Source organism: Saimiri boliviensis, chromosome 7 (genome assembly GCF_048565385.1).
Source record: "Saimiri boliviensis isolate mSaiBol1 chromosome 7, mSaiBol1.pri, whole genome shotgun sequence".
NCBI lineage: Eukaryota > Metazoa > Chordata > Mammalia > Primates > Cebidae > Saimiri > Saimiri boliviensis.
In genome coordinates, this window is record NC_133455.1 from 9072163 (window position 1) to 9094481 (window position 22319).

General features: G+C 45.1%; 1 protein-coding gene across 1 annotated transcript in view; it reads right to left on the reverse strand.

The window, feature by feature from the left end:
• Positions 1-22319, reverse strand: part of ATP6V0A2 (ATPase H+ transporting V0 subunit a2) — a 55299-nt gene that overhangs the window by 10760 nt on the left and 22220 nt on the right. The window contains exons 7-17 of the mRNA XM_039471920.2: positions 21421-21503; positions 19478-19571; positions 18152-18364; positions 9840-9990; positions 9434-9570; positions 8978-9165; positions 8777-8867; positions 6372-6490; positions 4982-5192; positions 2492-2611; positions 1243-1362 (exon numbers count right to left, since the gene is read on the reverse strand). Of these exons, the coding sequence (XP_039327854.1) occupies positions 1243-1362; positions 2492-2611; positions 4982-5192; positions 6372-6490; positions 8777-8867; positions 8978-9165; positions 9434-9570; positions 9840-9990; positions 18152-18364; positions 19478-19571; positions 21421-21503 (1527 nt within the window). The remainder of the gene's footprint in view (positions 1-1242; positions 1363-2491; positions 2612-4981; positions 5193-6371; positions 6491-8776; positions 8868-8977; positions 9166-9433; positions 9571-9839; positions 9991-18151; positions 18365-19477; positions 19572-21420; positions 21504-22319) is intronic.

Consider the following 22319-nt stretch of genomic DNA (forward strand, 5'->3'; position numbering starts at 1 on the left):
GTAGATTAGGTCTTTTCACATAGTCCCATATTTCTTGGAGACTTTGCTCGTTCCTTTTTATCCTTTTTTCTCTAATCTTATCTTCTGGTTTTATTTCATTGAGTTGGTCTTCGACCTCTGATATCCTTTCTTCTGCTTGATCAATTCGGCTGTTAAAACTTGTGCATACTTCACGAAGTTCTCGTATTGTGTTTTTCAGCTCCATCAATTCACTTATATTCCTCTCTAAATTGTGTATTCTTGTTAACATTTCGTCAAATCTTTTTTCAAAGTTCTTAGTTTCTTTGGATTGGGTTAAAACAAGTTCTTTTAATTCACAGAAGTTTCTCATTATCCACATTTTGAAGCCTGCTTCTGTAATTGGAACACACTCGTTCTCCATCAAGCCTTGTTCCGTTGCTGATGAGGAACTGTGATCCCCTACTGCGGGAGAGGCTTTCTGATCTTTGGTATTCTCAGCCTTTTTTGGCTGTTTTCTTCCCTTCGTTGTAGATTTATCCATCTGTGGTCTTTATAATTACCATCTTTGTAATTGGGTTTCTCAGTGGACGTCCAACTTATTGATTCTCAGCGCCGAAGTCTGAGCAACCCACTGCGCCGACTGAATCAGCGGCGTTAAGATTGATGGTGTTTTTCTGACTCTGCACCAAGAACCGACGCTCCGAGGCGCTGGCAAAACTGCCTCGCCGGCCACAAGAGTCGCGCTGGCGACCCGTGGGGCTCCTCCGCTGGGAATCTCCTGATGCGTGAGCAACAAGAATTCACGTGAAGGTGTAGCGTCCTCTCGTTCTTTGCGCTTTCACTGGGAGCTACAATCCCGAGCTGCTAGTGATCAGCCATCTTGGATCTCTCTCCCCGCAACTATGGAAAAGTTCTGATTGACACAAGAAAGTTTTGAAAGCCATGTTCATGGCACCTTAAGTCACTCCTATCATAACTCGTAATGTAACAGCAGAAATCTCACTGGAGAAGTGAAATGACAAAATGATGACCCGAGCTCACATATAATGCATCAACTGTATCATCAAACAGCATCTGGAAAGCACTAACGTTCACTCTAACCCTAATCACAGACTGGTCGGCTTCAACAATAGAAACTGCTTTCGCGCAGTTCTGGAGGCTGCAAGTCCCATTTTCTTAACCATTTTTTAAGATTATTAAATAATTATCATCTTAACATGATTATCTCTATGGGAGCTTGGTTACTTATCTAGGATTATCAACAGCAACTGAAAAGATTACCTCTTCACACGTCACTTCTCGACATCCATCTTCCATCTGGTTATTTCCCTCTTCTACATCTTGGTTTCCCAGCAAGGACACTTCCTCCTCACTGTCTTTCCTTACAAGTGTGTAACCGCGCTAACAACCAAAAGAGCACAGAGTCAGTGCCTGTAAAACCACAAGGCTGTGACAAAACAAAACTTATACAGCTTGTTTCTCTTAATGATTCAGCTCTTTGAGAATAAAAAAGTTCTTTAGGCCAGGTGCACTAGCTCGCTGTAATCCCAGCGCTTTGGGAATCCAAGGTGGGTGGATCATCTGAGGTCAGGAGTTTGAGACCAGCCTGTGCAACATGGTGAAACCCTGTCTCTACTAAAATTACAAAAAATTAGCCAGGCATGGTGGCAGGTGCCTGTAATCCCCTCTACTCAAGGCCTGAGGCAGGAGAATCACTTGAACCCCAGAGGCGGAGGTTGCAGTAAGCTGAGATAGCGCCACTGCACTCCAGCCTGGGGGAAAGAGGGAAGACTCCAGTCTCAAAAAAAAAAAAAACCAAAAATCTTAAAGAAGAAATTAAGAATATGGAAACAGGCTTTTTAACTATGCCCATCTGAATTGAGAGATTGAGCTAAACTCCTAATAGGCTTATAGTTAATACCATCAGAACCTGTCTCCACAGGCCCAGGACATAGCAGGCTCTATTTTTTTTTTGTTTTAATTAATTAATTAATTGACAGATTGCTCTGTTGCCCAGGCTGGAGTGCACTGGCGCAATCACAGCTCACTGCAACAACCTCTGCCTCTGAGGCTCAAGCCATCCTCCCAACCTCCGCCTCTCGAGTAGCTGGGATTACAGGCGAGTAGCTGGGATTACAGGCGAGTAGCTGGGATTACAGGCGAGCAGCTGGGATTACAGGCGAGCAGCTGGGATTACAGGCGAGTAGCTGGGATTACAGGCGAGTAGCTGGGATTACAGGCGCCTGCTGCCACACCCGGCTCATGTTTATATTTTTGGTAGAGACAGGGTTTCGCCCTGCTCTCAAAGTCCTGGGCTCAGGTGATCTGTCCACCTTGGCCTCCCAAAGTGCTGGGATTATAGACGTGAGCTACCATGCCCAGCCAACATCAGTGTTTTAAATAAAGGAAGCTTTGGCTTTTAAATCAAGAGAAAGGGACCCTCCAGAAGGTGTTTTCTACACCAATCCTTGGATAACTGAAAGCAGGCTTTGCTCACAACTTACAAGCATGCATCCAAACCTGCACTTACCCGGTTCACCCCGAAGCAACTACGCCCATTGTGAAGCCACAACAAAAACAGTGGCTTTCCCAAGAAGAGGACAGGGACCGACAATGCTGTGACAACCAGCAGCACTCTCTGGACATGCTCCTGTTAGTGCAGAAGGTGAGAAACTTGATGAAAACGCGAAGGCGGGCCTGCAGCGTCGGCAGTATACAACAAAATCGGTAAAGATCACAACAGTGTCTCCGCGAGAGGAACATTAAATACATGCCAGCCAGCTACACCTGCCCGTGAATTGTCTTCTTTTCCTAAACTCAGAGCTGAATTCTAGAACTGATGAATAACACTAATGACCCTGTGGTAAAGTAGTATTTGGTTTTAGACCAGCAAGGAAATTTTACAAAAATTCTAAACAGAGTCAAACTCCAACTAATCATTTTCTGAAAACACTGTAAATGAGGAAGTATACGCACAAGCAGAATATTTTTGATATTCTTGGTCCTGTTTTCCTGTTATCTGATGACTATAAAGGCTGTTTGAGGACTCTTAGTGTGAAGCAAGTGGATTTACCTCCACACACAGAAAATCGTGGAAGAACATTCAGAACAAAACCAAAAACACTTCCTTAGAAAAAAGAAGATGTATACTTACTTACAGCTAATTCAAGAGCAAAACCCACTCAGGCTTACACAGCCACTGCAGTCTGCATGGCTTTCCAGGGTCTGGACAGGACATTGTGCTGTCTCAAGCTTATCACTCTCTGTGGTTGCCCCTCATCAAACACAGGTTCCTAGAGCTGTGTGTGCTACTTGGGCACAAGGCTGTATGATCTCCACACCATCAACGCAGTGAACCTCTTGAAATGCCGAGAGAGGTGGCAGCCACAGGCACAGCCACATCAGAAGTCCTGGGCCGGAGCCAGGCTGACCTGGGTTAACAGGCTGGCCCTACAGGCTGCTGAGTGACCAGGACTGCCCTGAGCCACCTGTCATCACCAATAACGGGATGACACCACCTACCTCCCGGGGCTTTTGTGAGAATTAAGAAACGCTAAGTAAAGAAAGCACACTTTTTAGTATGCAGCAGATGCTAAATAAAGTTAGCTGCCCTTCATTGAGCTTTCTGTTCACAGCACCTATGTCCACTGAATGCCCTTGCATTTATCTGTGGTATCTATGCCATTGTAGGAAGTTTCAACAAAATAATGATAAAATACAATTTTTTTAAATCATAAATAAGAGAAACAAAAAAAAAAAAATAAGAAACTTGAAAAGTTCAAAAAGAAGCCAAATATGCATCTTGTCAAAGAGGCCCAAAGTTCTATAAGTTGAGCTTCAGATCAGACCTAAAACTTTCCAGCACCCAACAGAATGTGAAAAACAAAACCAAATGCTCCATTCTCAGGTCAACAAGATGAAAAACCAAAACAGGGCTCAGGAGGAACACAGGCTCTGATACGTACTACCGACTTGGGGGGGCTCCCAGACATCCTCACAGACACTGGACAGCGTGGTGGGCCATGTCTGGACCAGCATCCATGGGCAGGAGGTGCCGTGGCGCTCACAGCAGAAAGACTCTCAGTGTTAGGTGGGCAAGAACTGTGGCAAGCGCTGACATTTACTGTCATGTAATGTGCAAGCACATTCGTACGCACTTTGGACACGTTTGCGGTACACTATGAACCGGCTCCTATTTTTAGTCCCATTTTACAGATGAGGAAACAGAGGCAGAGAGAAGTGAGTCATCTGCTCAAAGTTCCATCCTGAGGAAATGGCAGAGCAGGGCCCCCAAGCACAGCAGTCAGCCCTCGGCGCCCACTCTGACATCACACAAACACACGATGGCAGGAACGCCCATTTTTTTAAAGGGCCCATGTGCTGTTGTCCAGGTGGTCCCTTCTAAACAGGGGGACTGGGCAGCCCTCAGGAACCCTCTGGTAATGCATTTTCTTCCCACCAGTTTTGTTGGTTTTAGGGGTTGTTTTTTGTTTTTGTTTTGAGGCAGGGTCTTGCTCTGTCACCCAGGCTGGAGTGCAATGGTGCAATCATGGCTCACTGCAGCCTCAACCTCCCAGGCTCAAGAAATCCTCCTGCCTCAGCCTCCCAAGTAGCTTGGACAACAGGTGCAGTCACCATGCCTGGAAAATTTTTGTATTTTTTGTAGACATGAGGTCTTGCAGTGTTGCCCAGGCTGGTCTCGAACTCACGGGCTCAAGCAATCCACCAGCCTTGGTCTCCCAAAGTGCTAGGATTACAGGAATGAGCTACTGTGGCCAGCCTCTTCCTGCTGGTTTTGATGGCTACTGAGTGGCAGCGAGTTTGCTCACGCTGCCTGACCAGAGCCTGCACACAGCAGTCGAGCTGGACTGGCACCTCTGGTGATAACACACACAGAGGCAGAAAGAGCCTTCCCACGCTCCTGGGAGTCCGTGGAGATCACCCGACATTTCTACTGATCAGAGTAAAAGGCTATTGGAAATACTTTTGTTAAGTTTGTGAGGGTGGGAAGATGACTCACCTGCCCTGTGTAAAGACCATTTGTTTTACTGGCTGGGAATAAAAACATGTTAATAAATTCAATCAGTATGCTGGGAGCAACTCTGGAGGTTTCTGCTGAAAAAACCAGCCACTTGTAGAAAATCATAAATATAAGGTATCCAAAGATACAGAGCATAAAGAGAAGTTCTGGGATGGAAACCAGGTAAATATTGAACTTCTTCTTGAAGTGCCTAGAAAAGAAAAGGAATCAATCAGCCCATGATGGCAGGATCGGCCCACATTAAAACGAGTAAATTAAACTCTTTGCAACTAAACTATAAAGCTTATTAACATCATTTATCATAAGATGACTCACACGTGAGTGTTCCAGATACATCCACGAGGAAGAGGGATGTGAGGCTGGCCAAAGCTACTGCAGTTTTTGGGACCAAATCTCACTCTAATTTGCTTCCTTGGTTCCCTTATTTGGAAACATTTCCTTCCCTTCCTTAAAGTAAGGCTACATAATATTAGTGAGTCTGGCTCCAAAATGCTGTCTCTTAGATTGTTATAAAGGTTTTTCAAGACTCCAGTTATACTGACTTAAAGCTACAACATCAAATTATACAAATTATGTTTAGAGATGAGAATGAACAGGTCTAATCAAAGAAAAATGACACAATCTCTTACTCTTCATATAATAGCTCTAATAAAGTAAAAACAAAAAGGTTTTTTTTTTTTTTTTTTTTTTGAGACGGAGTTTCGCTCTTGTTACCCAGGCTGGAGTGCAATGGCGCGATCTCGGCTCACCGCAACCTCCACCTCCTGGGTTCAGGCAATTCTCCTGCCTCAGCCTCTCCTGAGTAGCTGGGATTACAGGCACGAGCCACCATGCCCAGCTAGTTTTTTGTATTTTTAGTAGAGACGGGGTTTCACCATGTTGACCAGGATGGTCTCGATCTCTCGACCTCGTGATCCACCCGCCTCGGCCTCCCAAAGTGCTGGGATTACAGGCTTGAGCCACCGTGCCCGGCCAACAAAAAGGTTTTTTATTTGTAAAATAAAAAAGAAATGACAAGCACCCGTTCTGGAAATCAACATGAACGTACATGTCGCACGCCTGGCCCACTTGAATGTAAGCATCACTGGGGCAATAACTTTTTCCTGCCCTCCTCACTGCTGAACCCCTAGTGCCTCGAACAGCAATTGGCACTACTCTGCCATCAATAAATATATATTTGCCGAATGAATGAATTGCTGAAACTGCAGAAAATGTAAACAACTGCAACAGAATCATGTAAATACAACATCATATTGGCTGTCCTTTACCCAATAAACACAGTTCCCAACAAGAAGCAAAACTGAAGAAATGCCAAGTTTGCTTTATAAATATTACTTTTTAAAAACCTGGAAAAAAAATCTGTACTTACAAGTGGTTAAATATTCCCAGAATAACTCCAAAAGTCATGTGAATGATTCCTAAAATCACAGACATTTTCATTTTGAAAGAGTTTAGAAAAGTGAGGCGATTTGTGGCCAAGTTCCAAATCTGAAATCAAACCAAACGAAACAAAAAAAAATCATAAATTCCTTGAAGAGGTGACACTCAAGAAAGTTCCTATCTTAACTGGAAAGGCAGCTCTAAGTTTAAGAAGCAAACAATATTCAGGCTTTTCTTTTGATGCTTTCAATCTGAGAACCATTGATTTCCTTAATCCAGGGCCACAGACAGTTACAATTTTATCAGTGTAAAGTTCAAAGAATGCCAGAAGGAACCACATAGCGTTTAGGGATATGTGCCTAGGAATTCTTAACAAAAGGAAAAGCCAGGGAGAGTCACACACAGCTCAGAGTGGAAGGGCCAGGACACTCTCAATGTCCTCTCTACCTGGGCAGGAGACATACATGTGTTATCACATGCTTACATACATGTGCCATACCTGCTCCTGTATGTGTATTTTGTCATATAGTTTAGCTGTGAATACAATGAAAGCAGAAATCCTGCAAGTGGCTAAGCCAAGATGTGCCGAGAGGGACCCCAGGCCATGGCTGATGTCCCCATGGTGCCCCCCGCCACTGGTCTGAGTCCCCACAACATCCTCACTCATTGACTGCTTCTCTTACTGTCTGAAAATTAATTCCTACAGCCTGCCCTTCAGGTGGGTAAGGAAAAAGAAAACAGGGCCTATTAAGATTTTTTTTTTTTTTTTTTTAAGAAAGAGTCTCACTCCGTCACCCACGCTGGAGTGCAGTGGTGCTCAACTGCAACCTTCACCTCCACCTCCCAGGTTCAAGCGATTTTCCTGCCTCAGCTTCCCGAGTAGCTGGTACTACAGATATGCACCAGCACGCCCGGCTAATTTTTGTATTTTTGTAGAGACAGGGTTTCACCATGTTGGCCAGGCTGGTCTCAAACTCCTGACCTCAGTGATCCACCCACCTCGGTCTCACAACGTATTGGGATTACAGGCGTGAGCCACCCCGGCCAATCCCTTTTTTTTTTTTTTTTTTTTTAAAGATAAGGGGTCTCACTGTAGCACAGTGGAGAGATCACGGCTCATGGCAGCCTTGACCTCCTGTGCTCAAGCAATCCTCCTACCTCAGCCTTCCAAGAACCTGAGGTAGGAGGATTGGGCACACACCACCACTCCCTGCTAATTTTTAAATTTTTAGCCTCCTGGTTCCTAGCCCTGAATATTTTATTTTGCCCTTGCAAAAATGAGGTATTTTAGATTTTAGAATGAGGTATTCAGGGCTGAGGACTGAGAGGCAAGTCAACTTCGCTGATACATTTATATATACTTTTATGTCTTACTTTAAAGTATGTATTTTATATTTATAATGTACATACATTGGTTTACTTTTGAATCAGATGTTTGTAATGCCTAGTTTAAAATCCAATTAAAACAAAAAGAAGACAAAGCCATACCCCATTTCCCCCGACATCTCCCAAAAAACACTCACTCAAACTTTTTTCCTTGGTTTCCTTATTCAGAAACATTTCTTTCCTTAACACAAAGCTACAAGTTATTACTGAATTTGGCTCCAAAATGCTGTATCTTAAAGAAATTGTCATAGATGTGTTTCTAAGTTCCCAGTTACATTAAGACTTAACGCTACAACATGAAATTATACCAATCATGATTAGAGATGAGAGTAAACAGAACACAGTAAGAGATACTGCCTCCTTGGAGGGCCCCGGTTAAGGAATGCCAGGCTTTTTTTGTTCAGTTTAATGACTATACACAATTACATTCACAAACCAATTTGAGTCATTCTTTTGATTCCCCAGAAAGACTCCTGACAGCCCAGGAAAACTCCACCCAGCCCTGTGGTCCAGTGCTTCAGCCAGGCCTGCTGAGCCCTCGAGAGGGTGGGGGTCCTGGCAACTTGGGGCCACTTCTCCATTTTCTCTATTAACACTTTTCCCATTCCAAACAACTACCCCAGTAAGCACTGCAATAACCTTCTGCTTCCTTTCAGCGCTAACATGCCATACCATTTCTTTCTAGATTGAGGGTTTTTAAAAGTTCACATATACAAGGAAGAAATGTAGGAAACGGCACACATTTCGGGGCTACTGAAGTGCCATTTTTCACCAGAGGAAAATAGGTCAGGACACATGACAGAACACAGCCCCAGCTCTCTGAGGACTTCCTCTGACCTCACCTTCCCGAAAGGAGGGCTCCCCAGCTCCTGGCTTCCCCTCCCCATCCCTGGGACTGGGATGCCCAATGGGGGCTAATGAGCCCCTCCCCTAGAGAACCTCGTGGTGCCCAAAGCTAGTTGGTACCACAGAGCACCCAGAGATGATTACAGGGCGCGGCGCACTCACAGGATCAATGCCAAGGGGATAAGGGCCTCGGAACACTCCAGGAATGCTTGGGTCCAACTGCAAAACCCTGTTGTGCCTGACGACACTGTCGCTGTAACAAAAAGCAGAGTGAGGAGGAGGAAGCTGACTGCGGGAGGAGGAAGGTCTAGGAAACACGCTTCCCACCCAGAGCATTGCCAGCACCAGGTAAGAAACACTTACTTCCAAAGCACCATCTTCTTCTGCTCTGTGGGGGTGTGGCTGGAGCTGTACATGGCAGACACATTCCACCTGGAGCCGAACAGGTTGACTGACTTTGAAAAGCAGTCATTGTAGATGAGGCCGGTGTACACCGAGAACAGCCCCATCAGCAAGAGGATATAACGGCCATTAAAAAACATCCTCATGATCTGCGAAGGGCAAGAGCGGGGGTCAGAACACAGTTACTGGAGGGTATCCATGAGGCAGCAGCCAGTGTGGGCACGCCCCTCACCACTTCTCCCAGGGCTTCTTGGAAAATAGCCTGACCTGCAGACGTCACTGTCAGCCGCAAGTGACAAGCCACACACCTGCCCAGCACAGCCACAGCCCACAGCGAACATCTAAGAGGTGTCTTTCTTTCGGTCACCACTAATGCCACCCAAACAGATACATGTACTGGAGTGTTTCGATTTTTACCTCCTGTGACTGATTTAGTCTGGGATGATTTTCATTTAACACCAACAAGAGGGCAAATAAAAACATCACGAAGCCATGTCCAAAGTCTCCAAACATCACAGCAAATAAAAACGGGAAGGTGATGATGGTAAAGAGAGCTGCAAGAGAAAAAGAAAGGGAAAGAGATTTCTGATTTACAGCAAATACAGAAAATCTGAGTTCATTCAAACCCAATGATATATAATGATCTTGACTTTCTCCGGAATTCCCAAGCTAGGATTGTGTGGTTACATTTAAAACCTTTCACTTTTAGATAAGATAGCAAAAGGATTGGTCAGCATCTTTTTCTAAAGATCTATTTTATTCTCAGAGCAAGAATGCAGCAATGCCATAGGAAAAACAGGTATTTACAAATCTGACTTCCAACCTGGATTGACTTCTCTGTAGCTTCCAACTCCGTAAGCATCCACAATGTTCTGAAATCCCTCGGTGAATTTGTTGGTGCGGATCCGAGTTGGGGGTGTTTCTTTTGTGGGGATTATGTTCATGAATGAGGGGATTGTAGCACCGCTCTCTCTCTTCCACATAAACAAGGAAACACAAAGAAATTACTATCCATATTCACCAAATCTCGGTTCTTGCTTTGGCAAGGCTGTGTGTGGCTTTGGTGCAGGATCAATCTCTACTCAACAGGGTCAAGGGCAGCCAGAGGGGCTAAAGGAAAAGTCCGTCTATGGGGAAGCGGGGGGCTTGGCGGGGGCGGCATTTGGGGGCTGTGGTCTCCAAGAAGGAAGGGCGAGAGCAGGATTGAGTGGGCCGGAAGTGAATGGGGGTTGGGAACAAGAGGCACATGGGTACGGGGTAGGATCAGAGTCACTGACAGAAAACTGACACTGAGTACTTTATCTATGAAAAATGGTGAAGAAAGAGGAAGTTTGAGACAACTGTAATATATTTAATACAAAAATGAGAAAGGCAAGAATAAACCAAAATGACACCGTGAATTCTACTGTGGCAAAATCAAAAATATAACTTTTTCCATCAGTGTTTACAATTCTGAAATGCATCGTATTGTTATAATGAAAGCACTTTTAAAATAAAGTAAGGCCGGGCGCGGTGGCTCAAGCCTGTAATCCCAGCACTTTGGGAGGCCGAGGTGGGTGGATCACGAGGTCAACAGATCGAGACCATCCTGGTCAACATGGTGAAACTCCTACTAAAAATACAAAAAAAAATTAGCTGGGCGTGGTGGCACGTGCCTGTAATCCCAGCTACTCAGGAGGCTGAAGCAGGAGAATTGCCTGAACCCAGGAGGCGGAGGTTGCAGTGAGCCGAGATCGCGCCATTGCACTCCAGCCTGGGTAAGAAGAGCGAAACTCCGTCTCAAAAATAAATAAATAAATAAATAAATAAAAATAAAGTAAAACAGGTTATTGCCAAATAGTAGATTTTTCCAGTCTAAATACGTCTTTTTTTTTTCTTTGAGACAGAGTTTCACTTTTGTTGCCCGGCTGGAGTGCAATGGCACGATCTCAGCTCACTGCAACCTCTGTCTCCCAGGTTCAAGTGATTCTCCTGCCTCAGCCTCCCAAGTAGCTGGGATTGTATGTGTGCACCACCATGCCTGGCTAATTATCATATTTTTAGTAGAGATGGGGTTTCACCATGTTAGCCAGGCTGATCTCCAACTACTGACCTCAAGTGATCAACCTACCTCAGCCTACCAAAGTGCTGGGATTACAGGTGTAAGCCACTGTACCCGGCCAAAATGTATCCCTTAAAACGCATGCATTAAGGGGGTTCTGGGGAAATTCTCAGGGGTGGCACAGCTTTGAACATCCCCGAGTCCCCTTCAGAGCAGAAAGTGCAACCGCTAGCAAGACCTAAGGCCCACAGATGGCACTTACATCCAAACCATGTCCCCATTTGTATTCTGGGGAAAATAAAATGGATGAGGAAACCACCAACAGCTACAAGACCTACCCAGCAGCCTCCAGACGAGAGGATGCAGGTAAGCAATGTGGCCTCCAAGGGACCTGGGTAAAAAACACCCAAAATGGCCAAAACGATCCTCCCTGGAAAGCAGAGGAAGCCAACCCACAAAAAGCAGCTGGAACTGGGAAGCGTTCTGTCCAGTCCGAGAGTAGGTGACACTGAGTACTTTGGGGCCATGGGCAGTAAAGTCTGCAGGAGTCAGGACGGAGCAGCCCAGTCCCTAAAGTCACTGCACTGACCTGCCAGGGCCTGCCCTGCCGAGGGACCACATGCTGAGGAGAGACCACTGGAGTGTGTTCAAAACTGAGCAGGACAGGAACAAAAGAGAAAAGACAGAGAAGGCCGCAAGAAAGACACAAAGGACATCGCAGATCCGGGACCTCATGTGTTTTCATTCAGTACACAAAAATATAAAAAGAAAAAACTGTCAGTGAGGTTAGGAAAGCTATCCTGAAACTGCCTCCTTCTAAAAGTTCCTTGAGTACCGTAAACATGTGCCAGAAAACTAATTTCACATAAATAAACATTTATATTGCTTGTGTAGTAATACAGCATTTTGGCCGGGCATGGTGGCTCACGCCTGTAATCCCAGCACTTTGGGAGGCCAAGGCAGGTGAATCACCTGAGGTCAGGAGTTTGAGACCAACCTGGCCAACATGGTGAAACCCTGTCTCTACTAAAAATACAAAAATTAGCTGGGCATGGTGGTGCCAGCCTGTAATCCTAGCTACTAGCAGGGCTGAAGCAGGAGGATCACTTGAACCTGGGAGGCGGAGGTAACAGTGAGCCAAGATCAGGCCACTGCACTCCAGCCCAGGCAACAGAGCGAGACTCCGTTTCAAAAAAAAAAAAAAAAATACAGAATTTCCTTGAGCAGGCCAAGCACAGTGGCTCATGCCTGACATCCCCAGCATTTTGGAGGGCTGAGACAGGAGGGTCACTTAAGCCGAGGAGTTCAAGACCAGACTATCTTTTGTACAGATGCCATCTCTACCAAAAAAAAAAAAAAAAAAAAAAAAACTAGCAAGGCCTAGTGGTGTGTGCCAGTCGTCCCAGCTACTTAGAGGCCGAGACGAGACGGGTGGATTGCTTGGGCCCAGGAGGTTGAGACTGCAGTGAGCCACAGCCGCACCCCTGTTCTCCCGCCTGGGTGACAGAGTGAGACCTTGTCTAAAAAAAAGAATTTGCAGGCCAGGCGCGGTGGCTCACACCTGTAATGCCAGCACTTTGGGAAGCCAAGGCTGGTGGATCACGAGGTCAGGAGTTCGAGACCAGCCTGGCCAACATGGAGAAACCCCGTCTCTACTAAAAATATAAAAATTAGCAGGGCATGGTGGCATGTGCCCGTAATCCCAGCTACCCACGAGCTGAGGCAGGAGAATCGCTGGAACCCAGGAGGCAGAGGCTGCAGTGAGCCGAGACTGCACCATTGCACTCCAGCCTGGCCTACAGAGCAAGACTCAGCCTCAAAAAAAAAAAAAAAGAAAAGAATTTCCAGACCGGTGCAGTGGCACAGGCCTGTAATCCCAGTGCTTTGGGAGGCTGAGGTGGGTGGATCACAAGGTCAAGAGATCAAGACCATCCTAGCTAACATGATGAAATCTGGTCTCTACTAAAAATAGAAAAATTAGCTGGGCATGGTGGTGCACACCTGTAGTCCCAGCTACTCAGGAAGCTGAGGCAGGAGAATCACTTGAACTGGAGGCAGAGGTTGCAGTGGGCTGAGATCACGAGATCGTGCCACTGCACTCCAGCCTGGTGACAGAGTAAGACTCTCTCTCAAAATAAAAAAAATAAAGAAAATTTCCTTGAGCAGCTGAGCATCTTTACCACGTTCCGTAAATCTTTTTTTTCTTTTTTTAACCTCCGCCTCCAGGGTTCAAGATATTCCCATGCCCCAGTCTTCCAAGTAGCTGGGATTACAGGCATGCACCACCATACCTGGCTAATTTTTATTGTATTTTGTATTTTTTGTATTTTTAGTAGAGACAAGGTCTCACCATGTTGGCCAGGCTGCTCTCGAACTCCTGGATTCAAGTGATCTGCTTGCCTGAGCCTCCGGAGTGCTGGGATACTGGCGTGAGCCACCACATCCAGCCTCAAAAGTCTAATTTCGTTTAAAAATTAGAGAAGAGGAGGGAGGAGGCCAATCTTACACAAGTCGTAAGAAGAAAAAAGCCAATGAGCAGTTGAGAAGATGCCAGAAACAATGTCCACAAAACAGATAAAACCAGTCACTTACTGTTTCAAAAGGAGTTAAAAGAATTAAGAAAATAATAGAAGACAGGAAAAAGACAGGAATCAGAATTAGAAGGACTCAGAAATGAGGTAACAGAACTAAAGAAAGGAATTAGGAAAAAAACGAAAAAATGTGTTTCAGAAATAAGACAAAACTAGAAGGAACACAAAGGTGAAGAACCCTTCTTCATAATGCTGTAAGAGAAACACTTCAACCTGAGGAAGCTGAAAAAGAAAATTTAAAAATAAAAAATAGGGCCGGGCGCGGTGGCTCAAGCCTGTAATCCCAGCACTTTGGGAGGCTGAGGCGGGTGGATCACGAGGTCGAGAGATCGAGACCATCCTGGTCAACATGGTGAAACCCCGTCTCTACTAAAAATACAAAAAATTAGCTGGGCATGGTGGCTCGTGCCTGTAATCCCAGCTACTCAGGAGGCTGAGGCAGGAGAATTGCCTGAACCCAGGAGGCGGAGGTTGCGGTGAGCCGAGATCGCGCCATTGCACTCCAGCCTGGGTAACAAGAGCGAAACTCCGTCTCAATAAATAAATAAATAAATACATAAATAAATAAATAAATAATAAAAAAAAAGAGAAACGGAAGATGCGAAGAGGAGAAATTGTACAAATCTAAAAGACATCAAGAAAGACAAAAAGGATTTAAGGGAAAGTGACAGATACTGAAGGTAAGCAAAGAAGGGGCCACTGAAAGATGACAGGAGGTCCTAAAAGAAGAAGACCAAAGCAAGACAGTAGAGCAAATACTAAAAACTGTAATTCAGAAGAATGTTTATGAAATTAACAAAACCACCACCAAAGACTGTATCTTGGAAGAACACAGAGAAAGACCACATTAAGAGACACATCTGGGCCAGGAGCGATGGCTCACGCCTATAATCCCAGCATTTTGGGAGGCCAACATGTATGGATCACTTGAGGTCAGGAGTTTGAGACCAGCCTGGCCAACGTGATGAAACCCCATCTCTACTAAAAATACAAAAATTAGCCAGGCATAGTGGTGCACACCTCTAGTCCCTAGTCACAGCTATTTGGGAGACTAAGGCATAAGAATCACTTGAACTTGGGAGGCAGAGGTTACAGTAAGCCAATATCACACCACTGTACTCCAGCCTGGGCAAAAGAGCCAGACTCTGTCTCAAAAAAAAAAAAAAAAAAGAGACCCATTCTGTAAAATCATTGTTTTTGTTTGTTTGTTTTGTTTTCTTTCTTTCTGAGGCAAGGTCTGGCTCTGTCGCTCAGGCAACGCAGCCTCAACCTCCCAGGTTCGAGCGATCCTCCCACCCCAGCTTCCAGAGGTTACAGGTGCGTCACTAGCTAATTTTTTAGTTTTTTGTAGAGGTGGGGTTTAACCACGTTGCCCAGGATGAAAATCACTGGTCTTTAAAGAAAAAGAAAAGATCTTTCTTTTTCTAGACAAAATGAAAAAAAAAAAACCAGCTAAACTTAAAAAGCACATGAATTACAAGGAAAAGAAAATCAGATTAAAATCAGGCTTTTTGTCGGGAGCCTGGGGCCAGAATAAAATGGAGGAACAGGTTTAAGATAGTCAAGGGGGGAAAAAAATGAGCCCAGAATTTTATTTCCAGAAAAACTAACTCCCAGTTATAAAAGGCAGCAGACAGACAGACACTGTGATCAATGTGAGAATTCAGGGAATATGATTCTTCCAAGTTTCCCGAGGCATCTCTAGGGAACAAGCTTCTGGTAGTCAAGGGACTAGAGAGACATGAACCCAAGAACTGGGATCAGTAGGCCGGAAGCTCAGACTCCCCGCTTCCACCTGCACAGCCTGTTAGGAGTTCTGCACATGAGGCCCCTGTGTGCCTGATCAAATTCAGTCTTGGTGACAGAAGAAAAGGCATCCTCTAAACATGAGCTGACTACCAAGGCAACTGTGAAGGGCCAGATTCACGAGGTGTGGGGAAGCGGGTGATGAGCTGGCCTTCATCAACAGTGGAGAATGTTTCAGTCACCTGCTTCTATCTTCGAAAGCCAGCTCGTTTTCAAGAAAACTAAAAATGCGGCCGGGCTCGGTGGCTCAAACCTGTAATCCCAGCACTTTGGGAGGCCGAGGCGGGTGGATCACGAGGTCGAGAGATCGAGACCATCCTGGTAAACATAGTGAAACCCCGTCTCTACTAAAAATACAAAAAACTACCTGGGCGTGGTGGCGCGTGCCTGTAATCCCAGCTACTTAGGAGGCTGAGGCAGGAGAATTGCCTGAGCCCAGGAGGCAGAGGTTGCGGTGAGCCGAGATCGCGCCATTGCACTCCAGCCTGGGTAACGAGAGCGAAACTCCGTCTCAAAAAAAAAAAGAAAACTAAAAATGCATGGAGAAAAATAACACAGGACAGAAAAGATGAGGAAAGAGAACAGGCCGGAGGCCGGGCGCAGTGGCTCACGCCTGTAATCCCAGCACTTTGGGAGGCCGAGGCGGGTGGATCACGAGGTCAAGAGATCGAGACCATCCTGGTCAACACAGTGAAACCCCGTCTCTACTAAAAATACAAAAATTAGCTGGGCATGGTGGCGCATGCCTGTAGTCCCAGCTACTTGGGAGGCTGAGGCAGGAGAATTGCTTGAACCCAGGAGGTGGAGGTTGCAGTGAGCCAAGATCGCGCCATTGCACTCCAGCCTGGGTAACGAGCGAAACTCCATCTCAAAAAAAAAAAAAAAAAAAATAGAGAACAGGCCGGGACTATGGGCAATAAGAGCTCAGTACCCCTTGACAGGGAAAACCAAGAGTCAGAGCTGATGTCACCTCGATAAATAAGAATCATCTGTGTTTAACTCTCAAGTAGATGGCTCACACTGTAAATAACAAAATACAATTTATGTGTTGCTGTCTTTCTTAGTACTGGGTATTTCATGTTTATGCCATAATGGACATTATATTTTACATTTGTACCATCACAGAATTATGTAATGAGACAAGGTTACATAACCAAAGAACTCATGAAAAACATGTTCCCTTAACTGTCACTTGAAATATGTAAACCTGTTCTTTCCACGACCAAAGCCTGAGTTTAGCATAGAAGAAAAACCTCACAGGAACGTGGGAGAATTACTCTATAACCTCGAAGTGGGAAAAGCCTGTGATTCAAAATCCAGAAGGTTATGAGAGCAAAGATGAGTACGTTCAACTATATTTAACAAAAAACTTCTGCGTAACCAAAACAAATAATTAGAAATATCCTAAGTCAAAAGATAAGGGACAAACAGGGGAAAATATTATTACTGGTGTCACAGACCAGGAGCCAAGAGAAATTGGTAAGAGAAAAGCCAACATACAATGGAAAATGACTGCAGAATATTAAGAGACAGTTCACAAAAGAGAAAATTCAAAAGGCTCTTAAAAAAAGGTATTCCCCTTCATTCACAATAAGAGAAATACAAAGCTGACAACATCTATCAAAATCAGTCCAGCAATTCCATTTCTGTTTACCTACAAAGAGATTTGTATGGCCAGGCACGGTGGCTCACTCCTGTAATCCCAGCACTTTGGGAGGCCAAGACAGGCAAATCACAAGGTCAGGAGTTCAAGACCAGCCTGACCAATATGGTGAAACCCCGTCTCCACCAAAAATACAAAAAATTAGCCAGGCATGGTGGCACGCGCCTGTAGTCCCAGCTACTCAGGAGGCTGAGGCAGAAGAATTGCTTGAATTGGGAGGCAGATGTTGCAGTGAGCCAAGGTCACACCACTGCACTCCAGCCTGGGTGACAGAGCGAGATTCCTTGTCAAAAAAAAAAAAAAAAAAAAGATTTGTACATCATAGTACTATTTGTAAAAGTGAAAACTGCCTAAATGACAAGAGAACTGGTTAAATAAGCCATAGTATGCACACAGCAGAATATAAAATAGTTGCAAGAAAAAGAGTTTTATTAAGTGAAAAGAATGTATAAATACATTTCTTCCCTTTTGAGAAGAAAAAGAAAAATATTATCTATTCATATCTGCTTATCTATGGTTAAGAAACTCAAAGAAATAACAGCACTGAGCAATGGTTATCTCTGAGTGGAGAAAGTGGACAAGTGAGGCTGTGGGGTGGGTGGAACCTGCTGCACTGTCTTTCCTACCCTTATTTCTCTTCACTTTTAAACCATGTGAATGAATGAATTACTCAAAAGAGCAATTTAAAAACGCATGTACACACACACAGCTTTGAATAACCAGCTCACCATAATTTCAGTTAAAATACAGAGCCAAGGCTGGGCACAGTGGCTCACACCTGTAATCCCAGCACTTTGGGAGGCTGAGGCAAGAGGATCGCTTGGGACCAGGAGTTTGCGACAAGCCTGGGCAGCATAGCGAAACCTCATCTCTATTTCAATTTTTTAAATTAATATTTTTAAAAAACCAAAAGAAGGGTCAATACAGTGCATTCTCATTACTCTATGAAATTCTCACTTCCTTTGTTTCTCTGAACTTATCAGTTCCATTAGTTTCTCTTCTGTTCCTGGCAGAGCAGAGGAAGGCGGCCTTACCGAGCCCTCCTCCAGCGCCCGGCGCAGGTCCTGCAGATCGGCCTCAGGACACCAGACCTCGGCAATGAGGCACTTGTTGGTCACATCGAAGCTGCACATGTTCAGCATGTGGTAGATGGCCTTCATTTTCTTCACCTGGATCACACGGCTGTAGACAGACTCAGCCGCTTTACATAGCACTTGCCTCAAATAGTCCTCAGTTTTGTGCAGCACCTGGGGACGAACAACAGGGGCTTTCAGCGGAGTGGGCATGTTTTGGTTTTTGACCACCTGACACCCGACTTCCTTTAGAAGACTTTCTCCCCACTGACGGAGGATCATTCCAAGCACCTGTCTCTCCTGGTGGCTGATAAGGGAGCCATTCCTTCTTTCCTCTCCCCGCCTCTAGTACCACTCAGAGGTGGGCAGAAAAATCTAAGCTCAGTCAATCATATACCCTCTTCTGGGAGGTTGCCTCTGGAGAACATGACCTCAGGGGCAGAGGAAATGGTGACACATCATCATCACTGCAGCAGTGTGACGGCCTACCAGGGTCCAGCAAGCTCCCTGGGTTCCTACGCACTCCCAAGCTTGGCCTCGCCCCTGTCAACCCTGTGATTCACCAAAGAACGCCCATCCCAATCCTGTCAGAGATCCTCTCTCGCTTAAGTGAGCCAGAAGGAGGCTTCTTGCCAACGAGAACTCTCACTGTCATCAGAAGAAAAATGAATTTAAATCCTACGGGTAAAATAATGCCCACCATGTTAACTGGGGCTGGCTTGTCTCTTGTGATCAGGAATTACAATCCAGGCTGAGCGTGGTGGCTCACACCTGTAATCCCTGTACTTTGTGGGGCTGGGGTGGGAGAATCATTGGAGGTCAAGAATTTGAGACCAGGCTAGGCAACAAGGTGAAACTCTGTCTCTACTAAAAATACAAAAATTAGCCAAGCGTGGTGGTACATGCCTGTAATCCTGGCTACTTGGGAGGCTAAAGCAGGACAATCGCTTGAACCCAGGTGGCAGAGGTTGCAGTGAGCCAAGATTACGCCACTGCACTCCAGCCTGGGCAACAGTGAGATCCTGTTTCAAAAAAAATATATAATTACCATCCAACATATCAAAGGTGACCACAAAATCTTTTTTCAAAGCCCCATCATTATTACTCATGTTCCTAACACGTTGCTAAAATAAAACTTCCATGGGGAGGAGGAGCAACATTCCAATCTCACTAGAACATCTGGATTTGTCTACAACCAATATTATCTGTTTTAAAAAGGAGAGAAAATGGATATGTAAACGTCTGGCAGCCCTCCAATAAGGAGGCACCCGCTTCAGACTCACTCACAGTGTAGAGATCTTGAATGCGCGTGTTCAGCCCCTCCTGGATCTCCCTCCGCTCCTCGGCTGTGTTTGGATAGGGGTATACGTGGCAGTGGTAGCTGGAAGACAGAGTTGAACACGCTCTCACACCTGTCAGCGCTAGAACTAAACACACTCACCTCCCCTGCACATCTCCCAACAAAACAAAATGAAAGCAGCTGTTTGGGAGAGACGGGTGTAGACTCAGGCATCCGCCCTCGGTCAGGCCGTGCATACGGATGCTCAGCAAGCAGCTGCTGAGTGAAACAAATCCAGCTAACTCCCTCTTGGATCCAAATGCCACTCCTGCCCTCAGTGATTCCCAGCAGTTCATTCCCAATTCCAACTTCCTAAAATTCAGCAATATCCTTGAGCTGGGAATCACTGAACAGGCATAAACATAAACACAAACACAAAGACACACATACACACACACGAACGCACGCACGCGCACGCGAAAACGAAAGGAGAAAAGGGCTCTGGCTTCCTAGCAGTTGCCTTTGACAGGGTCTGCAGTCTCCCTGAGCTGGTGTTTTCTCCAGGGCCACTCAGCGTCCAGACCTCAAGGGGGAATACTGAGCTTTGTCCCCCAAACTGCAGGCATTCCCAGACCATCTTCATATGTTAACACCATACCTTGATTTTTCTTTAAGTTCTGCCTTTGAAAAATTAAACACCTATTCTAGCCTTATCCTAAGCAACAATATCTGTGAAATCATGTGTTTGCTGAGCTGGGTATAGTTTTCTAATCTATAGTAAAACAAATATCTATTAAAAATAAAAGCTTTATGTGGGTAACACCTGAAATTACTTTCTATTCCACCAATTGAGAACCAAATTCTGGTAAATAGAAAACACCCAAATCCCACCCCTACCCTGCAAGAATCAAGGCAAGCCGAGTTCTCCATTGATGTAAGAAAGCAAAGGGCTGTTCTTTTGAGTTTTCCAACTTGATTTGGCTTTTGCTTATGTTCCCATTTGCTGACAGGAGTTAAGTCACAGATGACTGTTGTACCACTACTCAAAATTACCGATGGCTTATGCCAAACTGACATCTTTCACCTGATAATCTCATTTAGTCCTAAAAGACCTATAAGGCACTCTCCCCTTTTATAGATGAAGAAACTGAGGCTTGGCCACTTGTCCAAGTGAGTCCAGTGAGAGTGGCACAGGGAGGCTGTGCATCCAGACAAGCCACCAAACACCCCCTCCTCACCACACACCACAGTCCTGCCCCAGGGTAACCAGAACAGAAGAGGTGCCACGTGCTCAGTAACGACAGATAAGCCCAATGGGTAGCTCAAAGCAACAGGAAGTCACAACGTATGAAAACTTCATTCCTTTTTCAACCAATCTGAAGCCTTGATCCCCCAAGGAAAAAAGTCAAATCTAGGAGTATTATTAACACGGTCTCTACTTTTAAATAATTTTTTTTTTTTTTTTTTTTTTTTTTTTTGAGAGGGAGTTTCGCTCTTGTTACCCAGGCTGGAGTGCAATGGCGTGATCTCGGCTCACCGCAACCTCCGCCTCCTGGGTTCAGGCAATTCTCCTGCCTCAGCCTCCTGAGTAGCTGGGATTACAGGCACGTGCCACCATGCCCAGCTGATTTTTTATACTTTTAGTAGAGACGGGGTTTCACCATGTTGACAAGGATGGTCTCGATCTCTTGACCTCGTGATCCACCCGCCTCGGCCTCCCAAAGTGCTGGGATACAGGCGTGAGCCACTGCGCCCAACCCGTAAATAATTTTAAGTAATGCACTGACAACAGAGATGATGAATTAAAGGTTCAAGAACTTAGCAGTGCAGCAAGGAAACCATATAACAAAAACTAGCAGCCACCCTAGCAGACTCCAGAGGGATACTGAAGGAAAACCAGAGGTGACTGAATATAAAGACATAAATGAAATGAAATGTTTCTTTTTCTTACCAATCACATATCTTCTTAACCTTGTGGCCAATCTGCTCTCCCCAAAAGGATATTAAAAAGACATACCATTTTATGACTTCCCCCTACAAAGAATGAATAAGGGTGTTACTTCTGCATATACAACTTCTAGAACTTTGGCAGCTCAAACACTGTCAAAGCGTTCATTCATTCATTCACTCAATACGGTCAATCCTCCTTATTTGAGGAGTCTGTAATTATAAATGTACCTACATGCTGTAACAGCCCCAAATCAATCCACAGAGCACTTTCAGTCATGTGCAGAGCAGCCAAAAATTTCAGGCACCTGATACCCACATTTCCAGGTAAAGTCCAACAAGGTGACACCCTGCCTTCCCATCGCCTCGGTCAGACTATCAATGAGTGTCCTGTTTGTTGTCATGTTTTTCACACTTTGGTACTTTTTCTGGTGATTTCAGGATATAAAACGGCCCCCAAGAGTTGTGCTGAGGTGCAGTCTGGTGTCCTGAGCACAAGACAGCTGTGATGTGCCTGATGGAGACACAGCGTGTGTTAGGGATGCTTCGTTCAGGCTTAACTCACAGAGCTGCTGGCTGGGAGCTTAATGTGAATACTCAACTCCTGTGTTTCTCCTAGGAGCAGTGGCTCCACAGCTGATGATTTAGAGAGCTCAGTGACTTTATGAACATAATTACTGTAAATAATGAAGAATCACTTGAATTTACAAATACCCAACAAAACAGAATTCTATAAAACCTGAATAGGTTTTCAGCCTATTTGCCAGGCACTATTATAGATGCCAGGGATACAGCAGTGAGGAAAACACACAAAAACCCTGACCTGGGAGGGGAAGGGAACTTAAACTTATATTTAACTTAACAGCAAAAGAAACAAAGAAAGTAGGCCAAGCAGAGAGAAGT